The sequence below is a fragment of the Lonchura striata genome, chromosome Z, assembly GCF_050655825.1.
Source record: "Lonchura striata isolate lonStrDom1 chromosome Z, ASM5065582v1, whole genome shotgun sequence".
NCBI lineage: Eukaryota > Metazoa > Chordata > Aves > Passeriformes > Estrildidae > Lonchura > Lonchura striata.
Genome location: NC_140740.1, coordinates 45,674,907 through 45,696,256, shown reverse-complemented (window position 1 = coordinate 45,696,256; position 21,350 = coordinate 45,674,907). Strand labels below are relative to the sequence as shown.

Here is a 21,350-nt window from a genome sequence, read left to right as displayed (position 1 = left end):
GCTGTGGTGCACAACAGCAGCAGTGTCTCCAAGTCAGGACTGGCTCTGCAGCTCTCAGAAGAACAGCTGTCTACACAGAGCAGTTTATGAGAGAAGCCCCTGCCAAAACCCTCTTTCAGGAGAGCTCTTTGTAATAGTTTCCTCTTCAGATATGTTATTAAAAAGCTTTCTTCTGGAGCAATTGATGGTTTTCCAGTGTGGATAGCTATTCTGACATGCAGCTGCTGAGAGTGGAAAATGGCATCTCTACAGGAATGATATGTGATGTACATTGTTTATTTCTGTAAATTAGGACAAGCTTTAGGGTGAGGAGGAAACTAGACACGACAAGGAACCTCCAGGGGCACAGGCTGTAGGTCCATGCTCAATATAGCTCTGAGGGATCTATCCCTATGAGATACTTCTGAATTACATTAGGCATAGATTAATGTGGTCTGTGGCTAATAGACCACACTATTCCTTCACTTGGTCCTAATCAGTGGGCTTCATGAAGAGCTATTTTCATGAAATTTAAAATATTATCCCTATTACTATATAGTAACTCAAGTCCAAACCCAGTTTGCTGGGTTCCAGGCCACTCTTTAATGCCCCAGGAACCTAAATTAGGATTGCAGTTTCATCTTAAGTTTCTCCAAAACCAGGTGTCATAAACAGCTGTGTGGGTTATCACTCTTTGCTGGAGAAATTTCTTCATTTTTCTAACTCAGTTTGGAGGGCAAAGCAGACCCAGACATGAAACAAACACCTGCCTCTGCAAATCTGGAGATTCAAGGCAGGATGTTGAAATCTCTACGTGTAACCCTCCAGCTAGAATGGTTTAGAAAGCTTATAAACTTCCTACCCACCCACTTCCTACCCTGCCTTGCTAGGCAAGCTATAATTTTTATTTTTAATGAAATCTAATGAACGCATCACCATACTGCTCCGTCAAGTAGATCATGGGAAGGAGAAGGTTAGAGGTATCTTCCACAGGGAGATTTCACAAGGCTGAATTCTGCCATGCCTTGACACAGTGACCTCTCTTGGCATAACGGCTTTTGCACCAGGTGACCCTGCCATCAGTGCAATGAATGACTCATTACAGATTTGAGTGATTCACGCTTTTCTCCCTATTGGATTGCACCATCCATCCTGGGATGAGTGAATAGATTTGGCTTGGACAAGCTGTGAAATGTACTAGCCTGGGTTTATCCATTCACTTACTTAAGAAAAAGTCTTGTTACTTTGTTAAACTTGGATTTTAATAGGAAAAATTACATTGCAGGGGGTGTGATTCAGAGCTCTGTAGAAGCCAAGAAGTTTACAAGCCTGAATTTATTTTGTGCCACTACAGCCAGTAGGACAACAGCTGAATAGGAGCAGCCAGGAATTGGTTCTTCCTTTACAATTTCACCTGTATCTTTTCCCTGGCATGTAGTGATGAGGGACAGAGCCAAGTGGCAAGGCTGAAACACAAGTAGAATACTTGCAACCTGGGTGTTAGTTTTGGATCTTGTCTAGAAATAACAGCCAGAGCACACAGTGAGTTTATTGAGGCATACTGCATGATTCTGCTGGAGAGAAAGGAAGGGAATAAGAAAATTAGAAATGTTACAGAGAAGTGTTCTGTTAGACCAGGATCAAAAGGCATAGGTTCAAATCCTGGATAATTTCAAGGTACAGTTGTATTTGTTGGTCCTACAAGATACTGGAAGAAAAGTTTGAGATTTATGGCAGGAGCACAACATAACAATGTTGTCTCTGACTTCCCTGCTGAGTTGAATTTTCTCTTCTCCTGGAGTCTCCTCTGGACAACCAGCAGATTCCATAAACTGGAGTGTTACATTGCTTTGATTTTTGACACTGTACAGATTGATAGGGGTAGTTAATTCTAGATACCTTAATACCTGATATTTTAATCACGCTGTGATTAACATGAGGAATCCCTTGTTTGCACTTCAATAGCTCTGGCAAAATCAGCAGGAAGTCAAGCATGAATTTCTTGTGACAGAGTTTTGGAAATTTCCCTTCTTTGATGCTTTCTGCTGTGAAAGAGCTTCTTTGGATGTCCATGTGCAAGGCAACCCTAAAGGCATGGGTGTCTTTCCATGTCCACCCAACTCTAGGAGAGCCCATCAGCTCTGAGGTCTTGTCTCATATTCTTAACTGCTACATCCTACCTTGTTTATTTCTACCATCCCATGGATTTATTCTAACCAGGATGGGTACAAGTACCCTGACCCCCAGTTATTGTAGGAAATGAACTTTCTTGGAAATCTATTGCTGCTCAAGGACATCTTTAAATGATTTTTGTTTAGATTATGTGTCCCTAAGTCCAGCAGACTGGTGTGAGACATCAATTCCTGTATTGGCACAGAGAAGCTCCAGCACTGGGGCCTTTCAGGCCTTGCTCACACTTTGATTAGTCTTTGCTTCTGAAAGGATGTTCTGCTTCTTCTTGCGTTGTGTCACTGTCCTTTCCCCAAGCTCCTTCCTCGATAATAAGACAGCTACCAGTTGGGAAAGCAATTGCATAACTTCCCATTGCTCATTTTAAGTCACTGGATCTTGAGCTGCAGTGATTCACCCTCGCAACGCCCCAAGAAGGGGATCTGATATCACTCTCCAATTTACTGACGGAGAAACTGGGGTGTGGAAAGGTGAAGGATTTCCTTGGGGTCAGGCAGTGAGTCAGCCACAGAGCTGGTGTTGGAGCACCCACCCCAGCCCAACTCCTCAGGCTTGCCTGTGTCTAGACTTCTTCAAGCACCATCTTTGATACTGGTCTTGTCACCATCTTTTACCATGTTGTGGTTCTACCCCAGCCATTGACAAAGTACCATGAGCTGCCCCCTGCCCACCCACAGTGGGGAAGGCAATGGCAAAAAAAAAGTAATACTTGTGGGCTGAGATAAAATAGTTTATTAATTGAAATAAATTAAAATACATGACTACTAGGAATAACAATGACAATGAAGAAGAGAAAGACAATAAAACTCAAGAAAGGCATCTGATAAACAACACCGTTGCTCACCACCCACTGAGAGATGCCCAGCCTGTTTCCCAGCAATGATCCGCCAATTCCCCCCAGTTTATGCACTGGGCATGGTGTTCTATGGCATGCAATATCCCTTTGGGCAGTTTGGGTCAGCTCTCCTGGCCATGCTCCCTCCTGGTTTCTTGGGCACCTGCTCCTGGCAGAGCATGGGAAACTGGCCAGTGCTTGAGTCAGGGTAAGCACTGCAGAGCAACAGCTGAAACATCAGTGTGTTATCAACATCATTCTCAACTGAATCAAAATCACTAGTAAGAAGGAGATTAATTATTCCAGTTAAAAACAAGACATACCTTCAGCCTTGGAACCTCAACATCTCCCCTCCTTTCCCTATTTGTGAGGAAATGCCTATACCCTCAAGTTGTAACAGGGGGCCTCAGATGCCGGAGACAGAAGAAATATTCCTACCTGCTTGGAGAACATCACAACCCCCCATGCTTTTTCCTCCTCACCTTTCTCTCTCTGGTCTGATGGCCCTGTCCTCACCACCAGGGAAGGAATGGGAACTAGCCTAAGTAAATCTCAATAAAACTACACCACAGAACACAGCGTCTACACACTGGTGGCCATGTGTTTTAGCTTGGGAATTGCCAAAAGGGTAAGAAACCCATCATAGCTTAATTTCCAGCTGTGATAGCTTTGATAAAGCATCAGGGTAAAAAACCAGGGCAGAATATAAAGGAGACAGGAGTGCAGGAGGAAGTGAGGAGCTTCCATGGCTCTGGTGATGCACTGCAAGATGCTGAGGGGAGAGATATGGAGAGGAGGTTGAAAATGGGTGTCTTGAGTACTCATTCACAAACCCCAGCTGCAGCAAGCATGCATGGGGATGATGGAGCACTCACTATGGTTCAGAGAACCCTATTGATGCTGGCAGTCCCAGACTGGGCTTGAGCACAAATAACGAGGGAAGTTTCCTGCCCCTGTAATTATGTTTGGACTTGATTCCTCACACATTATTGCTTTCTTAGCCACATTCCTGACTGCTTCTCATGTTGGCTGCACTTTCTGTACAAAATAAAGGCCCATTCACCACTGTACTAAAAAGCTCTGGTTTTTCCACAGGAAAGTTGCTGGTTAAATAAGGGGAAGAGGAAAAGCTGGGCATCTGTGGCTTTGCAGAGAAGGTGGGGAAAAAAAAAAATCAAGGAAAGGGGTCCCTTTCAGTCCTGCAAATTCAGTCCTGCTTCTCTGCATCAAGACCTGGTGAGTCAAGGAGCTCATGGAATTTTTACCACTCATTTAACAAAAACCAGATGCCATGAGCTGCACGTGTCCTGTTAGCAGTCCTCATCTCAGATGGTACAGACTGGGACTGTTTTCATCCAGGCCATCTTTTGGAATAATCCTAGAGTGATACAGAATGTTACTGACAATGAGAAGGCAGCAAGGGTTGTTTCCTGTGTGGCTCAGTAAGTCTGTGGGCTCATCACTGAGGTTCTGTGATGGGGACTGGCTCTGCACTGGGGGGTCTCATGTCTTTTCTTTACAGATTTCAGTGGGGACTAGGCTGCAAGGACTCTCCCAGAGCTCTGTGAGGGTGCCATAACTTGTAATGACACAAAAGAATTTGGACCCAAATGTAGATTTCCATGGAAAGAGGCTTGGTCTTGCTCACAGTACCAGCTTCAGCTAGGTAGCTTCTGGAGCTCAGGAGAGCCTCAGACTTAGCCGTCGGGGTTCAAACCCTTTGGCCTCCCAGTTTTTCTGCCAAAGCACGTACAGCCTCTGAATCAGCACGGCAGCACAGATCTGCAAGAGCCACTTTGCCACCTTGCAAGAGCTTGGGAGGGAAGGAAATCTGAACACAGGGTAGCATTCTCACATGAATGAGTAAGGCCCTGCTCAGTCTGTATCTAACTGAAGCTGGAAAAGGGTAGATATGGCCCTGCATTTTAAGTGGTGATGAAAACAGCAGAGGCTTCAGCAGGCCACATTTAATTCCTTCTTCTTATGAAGCTTCTGAATCTTTTGCTCATCTATGCAAGCAATAAGGAAAATGAAAAAAAACCACCCACGCTGTTTCATGCTGAAAAGCAGGAAAAAAAAGTTGGGTTTGAAGAGCGGGTGGAAGGGGTGTGGTTACCCAGGAGGTGTGTCAGGCATCGATGAACTTATTTATAAGCAAAGGCAGCTGTGCTGGAGAAGAAACTTTGCTGAGGCTTTGTCAGCTGCTGCTTTTTCCCTGACACCACTTGAGAAGCACCTCTACTGTGATGGGGCGGCAAAAGGATGTTCTTGCTACCATTGAGGAACACCTGAGGATCAGAAACAAATTAGTGCGGCAAGCACTGGCTGAGTGCTTGGGAACACTGATCCTGGTGGTGAGTGGGGGCTGTAGTGTGGGGGTGCTCTCTAACCTGTGGGTTTGGGGGAAATTGTCCTGGTGAAGGGGCTACATTGCTGCCAGGGTTTGCATTGGGAATGAGCCCAGCTCTGGTGCAACCTGCTGCAAGGGGTCTGGAGGACAGTCTCTGTGTGCAGGGAAAAAATTCATGCATGTTGCTTAAGGGTGGACATTGGGTTTCCTGAAAAATGTGGGCTCTGAAGAGCTTGTTTGGTGTGTGTAAGCTTCTGTGTATCTGGGAAGTGCAGGGAGCAAAACATCTCTGTGTAAGCAGCAAGTATTTTGCTAGAGATCATGCAAAATTTCCTTTCTGTCTGCCCTGGAATATTTTCTTGGCTCGGAAATACTGCAAGTATTATCACCCGAGGAAGTGAAGGTGGTTTTCTTTGTTTTGTTTTGTTTTGTTTTTTCCTCTTTGCTTTCCCCAGGCATCCCATCAAGAAGAAGTAGCCAGAATTTAAACTGTTGCTGTGTCCTTTTGCTGTCAGCCCCTGATTCTCCAGGGGCTTGTCAGTGTGGCTGCACGATACCATGGCAGCTCGTGCTGACAGCCAGATGGGACCTGGTGCTTGCTATCAGTCAGTGTGTTTTTCAGTGGCCAATGGAGATAAAACTCTTCTGCCTGTTTCAGTGCTCAGTTTCCAAAAGGGTGGAATATAAGGCATAAAACAAGATAAATGTGTGTATAATGCCTGAAGTTGCAAATGTTTTGAGCGGCTGCAATTTGCTTTAAAGTTAAAGGCAGATATGAACAGCTGGGAGGTTGTGTATGAGCTGTGTGGAGTAAATACTGGTGTAGAAAAATGGTGACAGAGATATCTGGCTTAGAGCATCTGCATCTGAAAATGCAGGACTGCCCAGTTTGCCACAGGTTTGATGCATATATATTGAGGCAGAAATGAGCTGGAGTTTGCACAGTGAATATCTGCAGGTACAAGTTCCTCTGAGGTGTTGTAAATCTAGAGCAATCCTGAAGGTTTCAGTAGAGTGACTGTGGGTTTACACCTCTTTGTAACTGATGGCTGAACTGCTTGGAGAGAAATCTAAGAATTTGAAGAGTTGAAGGCAGAGGAATGTTTGATGAAGCACCTGGGGAACAACACAAAGAGACTGACACAATTATATGCTTTCATAAATAAGACCTTTTTTTTTGATGATTAAGAGAAGATTTCTGAATCTTCTATGGCAGCTTAGGGGACCCTGCTAAGACTGTGTAAAATGCTACCAGTCTTAAAGAAACAACTTTGTATAGTGCAATGGCTTTATAGTCAGAGCAACCCAGCTTTGTTGATTTGCAAACAAGCCCTGTTGATTTTTCCAAGAAGTGTTGTTTGGAATTAAGGTGGGTAGAAGATGATAAGAAAGTGATTAACAGCTAGAAGATTGCTGTCTATTAATCACTGATGTCGCTGCTGTTAGTTTCAGGATTGAAACAAGGTAAGTCTTGTAAGGTGGACTAATGCCTCCTGATAGCAAAGCTGATATTGCTGAGAAACAAGACAAGTCTTTAGCCATGTGGATCTGAGCTTTCAGAAGGGCTTATGATCCAAACCCCATTAGTCCATCCTCTGACTGTGACAATTGGCACAACAGCAATTCTCCAGGCGGAGAGGAATTGGGATCTGCTCAGAGCTTGAGGAAGGGTTTGGTCCAAATTATAAACAGCCTCCAAAATGGCAGTGGAAATGGGCACGCATCAGCCACGCTGGACACTGCGTTGGCAGAAGTGGGCAGCACACACCTTGTCCTCAGGAGCATCAAACATGCTTTGTTTCTGTGTGTGTGTGTGTGTATGTCAAAGTTTACAGGCTGAGCTTTCACTGTGTTCAGGAGTTCCTGGACTGGTTTTAGTGGCAACAGTCAACTCCATATTGTAGGATTTGCAAACTCACTTAGGATCTCCTGCAGCAGCTCTGCAGTAGACAGAGCACTGTGGACATTCTGTGTCCATGTGGTAGAAGGTGGGGTGGGCTTGTAGGAGGAAAGGGAAAGTCCCAAACTCCGTGAATGCTCTCACACAGTCAGAAGTCCAAAACACGCTACAGCAGAAGGAAATGTGTTCCAAGACTGAAAGCTTACAATATCCAAACCAGTTAATCCCTTTCCAACTTCATGCTGTTTCAGTCTTTCTCTTCATTCATCTTAATGAAGAGAAACTTAGAATTTTTTTCTTTATTAACATCCTTACTCCTTTTCAGCTTTTTATTATATCACTATCACCTACATGAAGTAGAAAGGGTCTTAAAGGTGAATTCCTTCCCCTTTCAGTTGGCCTGGACCATTGTTTGAATTGGATTTTCTCCCAGGACAGAATTTGTCATTTTGTACCTTGCAAAAGTCCCTACTGCCCACCCTGCCAGCAGGTTGAGTTGTGTATGCATTTAGATGCATTGTACCCCAGTAAATATCTGGTTTGATCTTCACAGTAAAATGCCTGAGGAAAGACCTGAATCCATGAAAATTTTCTTCATGGGAGATGGAGTTGACTAAACACAAATATGTTTGAATAGAATATTGTCAGGGATGAATTTAAGTGTTCACACTGAAATAAACTTCCTGAGCCCCAAGGGAGGGAGATGGTTTAAAGTTTGCAGCTTACTTTAAATTTCACTGTGTAATGTAAAACTTGTCCCTCTGTGGATATTGGCACTGCTTCAGCTTCTGCCCTCCTCCCTTTCACTTGCATAATGACTACAGCTCTCTTAAACTCTTCTAGACAAAAGGTATTGCAGGTCCCTACATAGTCTTGTCACCTGTAAGAATGAACCTAGTGCTTGATTTTATTTTTATCATGTTTTTAAAGAAATTGTGAAGTTAGAACATAGAGTGGATTGAGCTGGAAATGACTGTTTGAATAGTGCCTCTTTTTTTTTTATTTTATTTTATTATTTTTTTTTTTAAGATAAGAAAAATAATCCAGCTAAGGCAGCCAAGCCCTAAGGAATGCCAAGGCGAGTTACAGTCTACTTGCAAGCCACTTTTGCTGTGCAGAGCACCTTGCAAAACTTTTATTTAGTTTGTGGGTGGTGTCTCTATTGTTGCAAAAATAGTAATGCTGACTCTACATACATTTCCTTTGATACTTAAATTGGCATTTCCCTTCTTCAAAATTCACTTTCTGAGTAGCACTTTAGGCTTGAGCTTAATACCTGTGTTGGAAGCACCGCTTGCTGGCATCGTTAAGCACTACAAACGCCAAAGGCATTTTCCCAGTCCCTTGCTGTTTATGTTATTACTGTAGCAACCCACTAAAGCCAAATTTCCATGGTGGGTCTCCGTGCCTCTCTTAAGGCTCGGTCTGCTTGCCTTGCTCTGCTAGCTCTAAGTACCAAAGCTGCCTCTGTTTGTCTTTTACATTTGCAGGAGAAATAATGTGCTGATTATGACCGATTTCTGAGTGGGACTCACTGTGAATCACTGCTTTAAAGGCACAAAGAAAGAATAAAACAGAATAAAACAACTCCTAATTGCTCTTCAGTTGGTGCTGCCTTGACTTTGTGGCTAGGTGGCAGCTTTTTGGGGCTTGATGGTGCTGTAGTCCACAGAAATAAAAACGGCAAAGTGGTTTGGATGACTAAAGCAAGGAGAGTTTCATCTCATGAAATGACCACAGCAAGGGGAGCCCCACTTAGGTCTTGGCAATTTGAAATTGCTGCTCATCCCACAACTGTCTGGGGCAGCACAGTAGTTCCCACAGTTGCTGTTTGATTTGGAGTGGTTTGGTTAAACCCAGCTTGTCACATTTGGAAAATGTAATCTAAAATTTTTTTTTAAAAATTTTGTTGCTAATGCTTCGCTAGTGTGTAAAAGGGAGTGAAATTTCCTTTTTGTAAGCATATTGAGTGCTGCTGATTCTTCCTTGAAAGGAGGTACCTGGTGGGTCCTGTGCTGCTGGGTGTGGGGACATGGGAAGTGGCAGTGCTGGGCTTTCCCTCAACCCTTCCACCAGAAGAGGCTGAAGCTCTTCACTGACTGTCCAAAACTGTCCCTTCTTGCTGTCTCTTTCCAGGAGCAGGACATTTCTCCTTCCTATAAACAGGACAGTTTGGGTACTAAGAGTTTCCCTTGGTGGGAAGGCAGCTTTTTCCCAGGACTGCCCAACCTTGTGACCAAACCCCCACCAGACCTACTGGTCTTTCTAACAGCTAAAATCTCTTGATCTGGGCAATAGCAGGGAACATCAGAATAAATGTTTTTCCTTCTGTGCATGTGTGAACAACCTAATCCAGTGAATTTCCTCTCTAATGCCCAAGCCCTCTGCTGCAGGTTGCTCAGGTTTCTTGAGCTGAGGGAGGCTTATTGCTCCAGCTATGTTTTTTTTGTAGCATGCAATGTATGTGGGGTGCAGTTTTGCTCAGAATCTCTCATCTCTCCAGCCCTGCAGCCCTACCTTGGCTCTTGTCCAGTGGGTGGTGCACAAAGAGCTGTAACATAACACAACATCTGCTGATGCCCTTTCTGCAGGGCTGCTTCTCTACAGGCTGCCTCCAGCTGTTCTGGACAGAAAAACTGGCTGAGGGGTCTAAGGTTTCTCCTTGCGTTGTAAATTGAGAATGATGACCAGCCTGGTTGTTTGAGAGATACTTTGAGGAAAAGCATAAAGGATAGTGCTTCTTGCATTGTCTTTTTGGCTGATGGAGGCTATCCTGCCATGTGAGCTGTGGAGTTCAAGATCTCTGCACGCTGGTCTTGCTCCCTGCCTTCTCCCTATGAAAAGTGGTACCCTCTGTGTGTCCAAAACTTAAAATCATCTGTCAGTATCTCCAGGTCTCTCCTTCAAAGCAGACATGATTTGACTGACCTTCTGGCATCTTCCCCATTAACAAAAGGGCATCAAGGCCTGACCACTCTTTTCCCACCAGGGTGATTAGGGTAGATTTACAGCAGGCTTCTTGCCTAATACCCAGTTTACTTGCTGGTAGAAGAGCTGTAATTCAGGTAATTGCACTCCTCCTGTTCTATGCCAGCAAAACTTTTCCACGTACATTTACAGACCAGTCTGTCTGAAGTTGAACACAAATGCACTCAGGCCTTTTGTGTTGCACCTGAAGGTGTAAAAAAGCTTTGGCAAATAGAGGACACAAGAAAGGAAAGAAACCTGGCTCTTTTGCAGAGGAGTTCTGAGCACCATGTATGAAGCTTCACATGTGAAGCTCTTTTCCACAAGGTCTGCCTAAATAGGCTGCCTTTGGTAGTCTTGTTTTTTCCTGAGCTATTGCAACTTTTTTAACCTCCATGTTTTTTTCCTACCAGCCCTTAATGGCTATTGGACTTTCATGTTTTCAGATGTTCAGACAGTGTGTTTTTAACTTGAGTGTTTGAGATAGGCTGTTTTTATCTTGAGTGACAAAGACAGCTGCTCAGTCTCCTCAGTGTGAAGTATCCCCTGCAATGTGCTACCTTTGCCTGTTATTTGCTGCTGCTTCTGTTGGTGCCTCCTTTGTACAGGGGGGTTCTTCACCCCTCTGAAGTCTGTCAGCCCTGCCACTCTTGAACCCATTCCTGCAGAACAAGCATTTAGCCCTTTTTCACAGTGCAAGAAGTTGAATTACCCTATGAGCAGTAGGAAGCCACTCGTTAGATTTGCTAGAGTCAGTAAGATGAAATTAGGGAGCAGGCTTCCATTAACCTGGTTAAAAGGTGCATTGACTTCAATTCCTTGGAGAGTGGGTTTAACACATTGGAGTGATGCTTTATTACAAGTTTTTTATTAGCACTTTAAAACCACTTTTGAACTTGGCTAGTATTGTGGGTATGTAACAGTTGACTGCTGCACCAACTGTCATGGGAGGTGCTAACCTGGGTTTCGGTTGGCTGGATATTCTTCCAGAAGTGGTTGTTTTTTTTTTTTTTTCTTGTTTGTTTGTTTTTTTCTTTTTTTTTTTTACACAGAGCCAAAATACAACTCCCCCATCAAACCAAAGCCAAACAAATGAAAAAGAGAAACAAAACCCCAACAAACCCAAATGAAGAACAAAACCACAAAACGAAATGCTGTGGAAGACAGGTTATTAAAATCAAAAGAATGGGGTGTGATCTCCCCCTTAGGTGTACACCACTGTCCCTGATTACAGTGGTACAATATTGCCTAAGAACTCTTAAATACATTGTATGGACTAAAAAGACTGGGGAAAATGCTTAATTGCTTTTACTTGACCTTCCTTGCCTTTCAACTCAAGCTAGATGTTCCTGAACAGCTCTCTGTGAGCAGTGGATAAACAAAACCTAAAAAATGAAAGCTGAGGTTCTCTGGTCTCATCTGACCAGTGAAGAGGAATTGGAAGGAAAACTAGCGAAGAGCAGAAGTGAAGGTGGTGTGATTAAAAATTGTATTAGCTACTACCACAACAAAACTCTGTAGTGTCAAGGTCCTTGCCACAAAAGTCTGGGTGAGCATGATTTTAACTGGTTCCTTAAAGTCAAATGCCATGGACTGCATGTCATGCATGACACTGTATTTTTGTATTTAGTGGACTCCACTGGTACAGGATGGAATTGAACACATGCATATCAAAGTTCAAATTTGTTCCTAAGTATCACTGCTCTCTTTTTATCTGCTAGGGGTTAAGTTTTCTACTGTTAATGCTGAATTAAGCCAAATAGTGCTCATGGCTCATCTGATAAAAAGTTGTAATGGTCCTGTGGAGTGGCTTCGGGGTGTTTCTGCATGGCCCATAGACTCCCTTCTGAGGAAAAGCTGGAGAGCTACTGCCAGGTGGAGGATGGAGGAGAGAAGGATGGGGAATGACTTCTTGAGATAACCTCTTGAGAAATGGCAGATCTGGAATTCCTTCAGCTGAAGGGAAGACCTTTTTGGGTGATCAGGGAGGTGGAGGTGGGAAAATTTTACTCTGTGGTTTCTGCAACCAAAAGGTATGTGTATAATGAGCCATCCACCTGCAGATCTGCCAGATCTTGCAGAGTAAATAACACAAATACCTTCATCAGTAGGGATCATGAAGGGTAAACTCCATTAAACTCAGGTTTTGTGTGCTTGTCCCCTGCCTGGTCAGACTAATGTGCTGTGTGGCCTTTGAGAGGCAAACACCATGGCCATGTACTCTCTGAAATCTCTCCAAAGCTTGCTGGGGCTTGTTTGGGGAAAGGCAGAAATAAGATTCACCCTGGCCATTAGCCTGTATTTGTTTGCACAATTGGAGCTCTGCTTCCCTTGGTGGTTTGGGCATAGCTGTTTCAATTTGTTGCCAATAAACAAATCTTTTCTGCCTTTGTCTTGGAGTCTCCTCTGCCAGCTTGGTAAGGACATTGTAGGGGCTATTCTGACTGTACCCAGTAGAGAGCAGTGCTTGCTATCCCTCTGTCACCAATGAGTTCTGTAACAAGTTCCTTTATTTTTATACAAGGCCCTTGTGTTGGCCACCTAGTTCCCTGTCAAGAGGCACCTATTTACAGAGTGTCCACCTCATGAATCAGGCTGCAGCCTACCTGGCTGCTTTTTTCCAAGCAAGCTGAGTACACCTTTTGCTTTGTTAGCAATTCTTCAGTTGTCAAGGGTATGGGAGGGGATGAGTTATGTGTGTTTTGTCTTTGCCTCTGATTTGGATTGTGTGTTGCTCAATTGGCATGTCCAGTGTTGGGTGGAGTGTAGACAACAGCAAACCCAGCCACCTCAGTGACTATTTGGTGGTTTATCCTGTAGGAGCTGATACCACCTCTGTGGCAATTGAGTAATTCTGGGATGATGGAGTTCATGGAAGTAGAAAGTCTTTGTGGGGGTGTAGTTATGGGTATGTGGTCAGAAGAAATAAGTCAAGCCTTGATCTTTAGATTTGAGCATCTCATGAGCAGGGTGTAATCTCTGTCGTAGTTTAAGGATCCTCTCAGTACCTGCCAATGTGGTATTCCAAGTGATAGAACACCAAGGGTCAGTTCAGGTGGAGCCAGTGGGAGATACAGATGATCAGTTTCAGAGCTCTTTAAATTACATGTTGCATAGTGGAACGACTTGTCAAGATAGAAAGCCTGCAGCTGGATGACTGATTTGCTGGGGGAAACTGGTTTGAGTTATTAAGGGTGAGCATAGGAATGAAGGCTTTTAGGTGCAGCTGGGAAGAGAAGGATTATCCAGTTGCAGTGAACATATTTAACTGAGACCTTCCATACCTACTAGGAAAGAGTTTTATCAGCCAGAATGCACAGCTTTTGTCTGCCAGAGTGTTTGGTTTGCTACACCCCTGATCTTAGACAGAAGGACAAGACTGGCTGTGCTGGTGGACTCTCTTGAATATGGACTTTTCTTGATGGAGCCTGGAAGGAGAATTCCATGAACATCAGGCTGAATTTGGCCTTCTTCAGTCATGGCTGTATTTCCAGGCATTAGCAGAATTGTTTCCTACCAATCTATGTGCTACTGTGTCAAACAATTATTAGTCTTTTTAACACAGTGGTACCCACATCCCTCATCAACATAGTTATACTGTGAATATCTCAGACCAGGACAATATTTGGCTCATCCTTCTCACCTGGCATCTTAAAATTAGATGTTTGGACAAAGAATTACAGACTCCTGTAGATCCATCTTGCTTTTAATTTTATCCATGTTTTTCAGCCATCCTGCCAGGAGTTAGATTTGTCTCCCTTTCTTCTTCCCTCCCATTGCTACAGGTAATGTGTAGATACTTTGATGAAAGGTAGAAGCTGTGAAGGTTTTGAATCATGAGTGGACTATGATGGCCCATGAATGTGTAAGGAGAGCAATTGCAGGCATTGGTCAGCAACTGGCCCTGATGTGAAACAGAGAAGGTAATTTCAATCTCTTTTTCTCCTCCTAGCTCTTTGGCTGTGGCTCTGTTGCCCAAATCATTCTCAGCAGAGGGACTCATGGAGGTTTCCTGACTGTCAACCTGGCCTTTGGCTTCGCTGTAACGCTCGGCATTTTGATCGCAGGACAAGTATCAGGTACGTGTGGCTCCGTGTAGGCTGAGTTTCACTTGTGTCAGTTATGGTGTAGGCCTACTTTTCCTGTGTGGCACTGGCATGGAAGCTAGTGCCCCGTGGCACAACTCTGGGACCTACATTCTGCCCATAAAAATACACTAACCACCAACCTCTCTGCAGGTGGACATCTGAACCCAGCTGTCACTTTTGCCATGTGCTTATTGGCCCGGGAGCCCTGGATCAAGCTACCAATTTATGCACTTGCACAAACCCTGGGGGCTTTCCTTGGAGCTGGTATAGTCTTTGGGCTGTACTACGGTAAGTGTGTCTTTTTTGAGGTGAGACTGGTATGTTTATGACTCACTACAGAGAGGGAGGTTTCCATATCAGAGGGGAGCACTTGCAGTGCAGAGATCCAAGAAACTTCCTTTCCCATGTTTCTGGGATGGCTTTCCCATTCTCATGATGATGGGTTCAAGCCTCCTCAAAGCAATCTGAAGGCCAACCAACATTGTCAAAGTGCAAGTCTTTGCCCTTGCGTAATGAACACTGGACCTCTGGATTGGCTCTTTTGTATCTATTGGTCTTCTAGAAAAGTCAATGAAACACTAACAGTGATGAAGGTTTTATATCTGTTCACTCTTCCAGAACCATTTTCTCATTCTTGTCTTAAAAAATGAAGTCTTCCACTGTGATGTCAAATGCATTATCTTGTGTTAGCTTCCAGATAATGTGACTTCTAGCAGATTTTGCTGCTTTTATGAGTGGTTCCATGCCTTGGAAAGCACTATACAAATCCAATTCCTCATGCCTCTATTTCTCCTGTGTGCTTTTCATCATCATAGGGGGCAAGAACTGAATTTTTATGCTGGCTCTTGCTGTTCCTCTAATATCAAGTGTGACATTTGGACTCAGACTTTGCCTCCCAGTTGTTTTTGGCAATAGGAGTGATGTTCCCTAGCTGAGTGGAGCATCTGGGTCACTGTTAATTCCAGCTGGAGGAGGAAGCTGCCGCCCCAGCACTGGCTGGAACTACTTTTCACTTTAGAAAGAAGCAAGGAGACCTACCTTCCTCTCAGTAAACATCAGGGCCACAGTTCAACACCAATTACCTTTCCAGCTGGTGAATTGAGGCCTCCTCTTCAGAAGGGATTTAACCCAGTTTTAGCTACCTAACCCATGGAAAAGCTAATGGAAAACCCATGGACATTCAGAGGTGTCTGGTTTTGTCTCCACTCACAATGAAGGAAAGGTAGTTATCCAGCTTCTACACAGTGGTAGGCAAGGCACTGGCAGCTGCAAAGACAACCTTGGGAATTGTAACTAAAAAAATGAAAGAACATACCAAATCCCGTTTGCTGATCCATATCTATGTCATATCTTCACCAAGACTGATACCACAGGTGTTTGGTTACCTTTGGGAGAGAGCTGCAGTCACCTTGGTGTTTGCTTCTTGACTCTTTCTTGATGCCTGGCAAATAATTGTTAGGAACAAGGACTAATGCCATCTGCCTCTGAGCCTGACTAGTAAAAAGCTGTGGTGGATGATGCCTTGAGTTTTCCAAATAAGTGCTTGCTCTACAGCAAATTATTTCTTTTTTCTCCTTCTCTACCTCTAGATGCTATCTGGGCTTTTGACAATAACCAGCTCACTGTTATAGGAAAGAATGCCACTGCTGGTATTTTTGCCACCTACCCATCTGAGCATCTGAATGTTGTGAATGGCTTCTTTGACCAGGTAAGAGGGTGCTGGGAGGATGAAAGTGTATTTGAAAAGGAATCTTTTGGGTGGGTCTGGGCCTCATGTTTAGTTAGAAAATTAATTGCAATTTAAAGATAAGATATCCAGAAAGTTTTTTTGCAGTTAACGCAGGTATCTCACTAGCCCATAGGAAGAGCAGGGCCAGAAAGGACCTTACAGCCAGAAGACTTGTGCCAAGGCATTAACAAGTGGTACAGCACTGGTCAGGACACCAAAGAAAAGGACGCCATTTGTCATAGTCCCTGAAAAGCCATAGCGTGAGGAATGATCTCACTTCTCTCTCTTCCTCACTCTCACTCTAGTACTGTGGGTGTGGCACAGTCCAGAGGTCATTTGGGTGTGGGGTGGTGGTTGCTGGTGAATCTGACTGTCTCATAAATTTGTCATCAGTCACAAAAGGAACAGCTTCTACCCAGCCATGGCATGTGGGAAGGAGCTTTAGATGTTTCCAGCTTTTGTGACTGCCTAAACAGATATTCATAACTCTTCTGGGGGTAGGGAGAAAGGTGCAAGTTTAATTGAGGTTCTGGCTGGCGTAATCTTAAGAGAGGAGCATGCTCCACTCTTTTATTCCCATGGCTGCTGTGGTCTGATAGTGTCATGGGATGACTTTGTGCACCTCTTCCTCTTACATCCCAGAGTCATTAAATAACTTGGTTAGAAGGCTAATCTGGATTAAATTCTTGTTTTCCTTCCCCATCCCTCTCCAGTTCATTGGCACTGCCTCCCTGATTGTTTGTGTCTTGGCTATTGTTGATCCCTACAACAACCCTGTCCCCACTGGGCTGGAGGCTTTCACAGTTGGTTTTGTAGTCCTCGTTATTGGAACCTCCATGGGCTTCAACTCTGGCTATGCTGTCAACCCTGCCAGGGACTTCGGGCCTCGTCTCTTCACAGCTATTGCTGGCTGGGGCATGGAAGTGTTCCGGTAAGTGCTTGATGATGAAAACCTTGTGCAGCAAGGGGAAATAAATTATGAATCCAAATAGATGGTAGCTCTGGCGCTATAAAGAGTCTTGGCAGCCACGAGGTATCTTTGGATGCCTAAATGTTGCTAAAAGACACTGTCTGCTTTTCAGATTCTCAAGAAATTTTGGAAGCTGGGCAGCTTCCAGTGCTGAGAGCAAATGACATAACTTTGCTATCAAAGAGGAAATCTAGGAGCATCCATGGGAACTTCAGTTGCACCTTGAACATGAGCACATAATGATTTTTAAATGGTAGAAAATGAGAAGTGTTTGTTATTTTTGGAGACAATTAAGAGAGTCATGTTATCAAGGGTTGCTTTCCTGCAAGCAGCGGGAGGGAATTGAAGGTGCCTAGTGTAGGCACAACAAATGCTTCTCTCCTTTCTTGTAAAGAGATAGTCTTGGAAATCCTGCAAGTAGCTGTTCGGAGTTGCTTGTCACTGGTACTTAAAGTGTTAGTGTGTTTGTGTGTGGCAACTTCTGCCTTGGAAGCTCTGCAGATGTGCAGGTGCTACTGTCCTGTGCGAGTGGGTGGTGATGTCTGCAGAGGGTCAGATCTTGCATGGCCCTAGATCCAAGTGCAAATATCCTGGTGCTTAGGCTGCAATTCTTATCTTGTGCCATTTCTTTTTGTTTTCCAGGGTTGGTAAGCCCTCCCACTGGTGGTGGGTTCCAGTTGTCGCTCCTTTCCTTGGGGCAGTGGCAGGAGTGATTGTCTATCAGCTGACGATTGGATGTCATGATGAGCCGTCTCCTCCTGCCTCCGAGCAGGAAACAGTCAAGCTGGCTAATGTGAAACACAAGGAGAGGGTCTGAGGAAGCTGCCACCTAGATCTGGCAGGTATTCATTACTCAGGACTGCAGCTGGAAAAAAGAAGTTAAGAAGAGCTTCAAGAACAACAGGAAGAGTTTTTTACCTGTCTAGTAACTTTTTTTCTTTTTTGTATATCCCTGACATGTTTGCTTTTGACATTTCCCTATGAACCTTCCTCCAAATGTAGTATCATGTAATCTTTTCCTAATAGAAGGGGATTGAGGACTGTAGGAGTCAGGAGAGAAGTGGGCATGGGCATTGTTGTCCAACACAAATCAGGTGTTCAGGAATATGAAGCTCTTTTGAGCTATGTTGCTGACATTGCCTGTGACCTTGGCAAACTGCTTCCCTTCAAACCTGTGTTCCAATCTGTAGAATGGGGATCATGCAAAACTTAAATTGTTTTGTTGGCATGGATTGGAAGCTCCTACATCCTGGAGAAAATTTGCCTGTGATTCTGTGGATCAAATTCTGCTTGATGTTGCTCTAAAGTCAGTACCTTGACACCAGGAACTAACTAGTCTAGAGGATTTTTATTAGTCAAACTTTCATATCTCATATAAATTCCTAGATATTCTATCAGTCAGCTGATCCATAATGTCAGTGCAGAGAGTAAGAAAGCATTGGATTTTCATTTAATAGTAAGACAAAATGTTTACAAACAAGTACACCCTGGTGTTACAATCAAAAATTTTAGTATTACCAACTCATAGAAGATCACATGTAGGAAATCCTTATTCTAACCAGGGCTAATCTAGACAGAAAGCTTGGCTCCCAGAAGCAGCTTTCCTAATTAATCAGCTTTGTATATAAACTGCAAGGAGCTAATAGCCAAGATCCAATGGAAACACAGTGTTGCTTCAGTTGCGTGTGTTCATGTAAATTTTACAGTGGTGTTGTTGGGTTGTTTTTTTTTTTTTTAATAGATTTATATATAAATATACTCCTTACTGTTACTAAATACCAAGGTTGGGATGAGTTCATATAGAGATGTATGGGAACTGCCGATTCTCTATCAGCTTTGACATAATTTAGGTTTTCCTGGGATGGTCTTGGATTATGGCATTGTGGTTTTTGGAGCACCTCCTTTTCTACCTTGCAGAATAACTAGGATATCCCTGGTACCCATGGCTGAGGGACTGAGGTCAGGCACCTCCTGTACTAGCAGTACTGGCATCTCAGGGGATCTCTGGCTCTTCCAACGCCATATTATTACAAAGTATTTGACAAAAAGCATTATTGGTTGGGAAAGAATTTGTAAGTCCCATGCATTAAAGAGACTTGTTCAAATCCTATTTCTTTAATGTGTGAATTCATGAAAAAATGTATCTTTGTACACATTTCTAGTCACTAAAAAGATGTATTGTTTTTTTTCCTTTTTTAAAAAATAAAATGTCGATACTCGCACTGTAAAATGCTAGTCTTTGTTGTATTTTTAAGCAGCTGTCAGCAAACTTCACCATGAAAAGGAAGTCATCTATAGCAGCAGCTGCCTCAAGCCCTTTTCCTCTTCAGCCTGACCAAATGGGAATTAACCCTTTCAGGTAGTACATCTACATGCTCCATTTGTGTTTTATGCCTTTCCCTTTTGGAGTGTGATTTTGAGGCATGTGGAGGAGATGGAGTAGCTGTGCTCAATATAGTGACCAAGGTATGGGCTGGGGTTGAGATTGTCCTGCTGTCAAGCATCTTAGTCTTAAGGCAAAAGAACCACCGAGTAAATATTTGTCCTTCACCCTCTGTACAATTTAAATTCCCTCTTCTTTCACTTAATATAGTTCTGAATGTGTTCTGCCTTCATCTACTGTCCAGCCCCATCTAGCATATTACACAAGTCAACTTTCTTTTTCTGTAGCTATGTCAGGCAAGGAAAAGTACAACAGACCTGAACACAGTGCTTACAGAATTAGACAACAACTTACCTATAAATAAAATTATTGTTGCTCTTTGGCTGGTGTGTCTACTGCTGTATTTTTCCTATATTAATTGTGCTGCCTTAAAATAACTCCTCATTTCCCACATGATGCCATACTGAAGAATTCAGTGAGGTCTGCATGAATGTGGTTTCCTGCAATTCTTCAGCTAGGAATCAAATAGCTTTTGGGAAGAAATTTCTCATGTTCATTTGATTTACTCTATGTGCAGACAGCACATTGTTTTTTAAATTTCTAATATGAAAGTTTATCCCTCAGACTCTATGTAACAGCTGTGTATATTGCTGTGATCAACTAACACAGCTGCAGAATTCAATTTTCATTTCCCTTGTCTCTTTTTCTGTCTGTTTTTCTGTCTCTTTTTCTACTCTTCCACCACTTTGTATCTTCACCTATCTTGATCAATACATGAAAGTTCTTGCTGCAGATCTTAAGACTTTTGATTCAAGGTGTAGTATGGATTCTTGTTTTTTTGGTTTTTCCCCCTTTTTTTGTGGTTTTTGTTGTTGTTGTTACATTACTTACCAGATTACTCTTGCTTTTGCCTGGCATGTAGCAATCAACTTTTACTATATCCCTGCCTTACTCATGCTTCAATGACGCATTATTACCTTTATTACAATGTCAATGTCATATCAATTTCAGGTTAAATTTTCTGTTTTAACTACTGTGTTAAGCTTTAGCTTTGCTGTTGGAGAAGGACCAGGCACTGAGTAGATCCATCAACATGAGAAAAGGGGCAGGCATTTCCTGCCATCAGTGGATGGAGAGTTATGGAAAACACGGACTCCAGACGGATCTGGTCCATAGGAGACATGATTCTGTCTTTACTCTTTGCTAGCCATGTAAGGAGGGCAGTGCACAGCACAGCTTGATACATCATATTTCAAGAGCTCCTGAAGTGTTATTAAACTGTGGGGAGGGAAAGGTGTTTTCCCTGGCAGCAAACACCCTTAAATTGCTGCAAGTTATGGTTCTGCTTGTTTTCAATTTAGCTGCCTTGAGAGACTTTCTGGGTGTTATTCACCTGGCAGACCCATGCAAATCCAAACATATTTCTTTTTTTTCTTTTTTTTTCATACATACCTAAATTCTAAAGGCAATGAATCACACTGTAGTGCCTCGCTGGAGAGGTAAGACTCGTCTGGCAAAATATAGTTATCTGGGTTTTAGGTCAGATGAACTCCAGCTGTCAAGCTATTGAAATATGCTTTGTAGGAAGAAATAAATCTACAATTAAAACTATTCCTTCTTGACAAGGAGAGTAATTTGTTGTTGGAACAGAATGCTAAAAGGTGTTGTGGATTCTCTATTGTGTGAGGTTTTCAAATTAAGACTGGCTGTCTTGCAAAAATTTCTTTCAGTTAAACTGCAACTCTCACTGGAGGAAATTCCCAGACCTCTCCACTAAAGGAGGTCAATTTGACAGGATTTGTCCGTTTTGACCAAAAAACCTATGAAATTTAAAGTTTAAGATGCAAGCAGCCTAGGTTCCTCTAGGTTTCTGTCTAAGAGTATTGCTACAGGTGCTTTGGCATTTTTGGTATACCTTGGGAAGCTCTTCCACATCTGTTTGCTCTATTCTATCTGTAA

The 21,350-nt window shown here is 43.2% G+C and overlaps 1 protein-coding gene across 1 annotated transcript; it reads left to right on the top strand.

The window, feature by feature from the left end:
* The first annotated feature begins 5,175 nt into the window (after positions 1–5,175).
* LOC110475038 (aquaporin-3) lies at positions 5,176–19,238 on the top strand. Its single transcript, XM_021538886.4, has 6 exons — positions 5,176–5,358; positions 14,174–14,300; positions 14,460–14,597; positions 15,899–16,017; positions 16,752–16,969; positions 17,651–19,238. Exons 1-6 carry the CDS (start codon positions 5,251–5,253, stop codon positions 17,823–17,825), a joined length of 885 nt encoding a protein of 294 aa, XP_021394561.1. The 5' UTR covers positions 5,176–5,250; the 3' UTR covers positions 17,826–19,238.
* Positions 19,239–21,350: the final 2,112 nt, after the last annotated feature.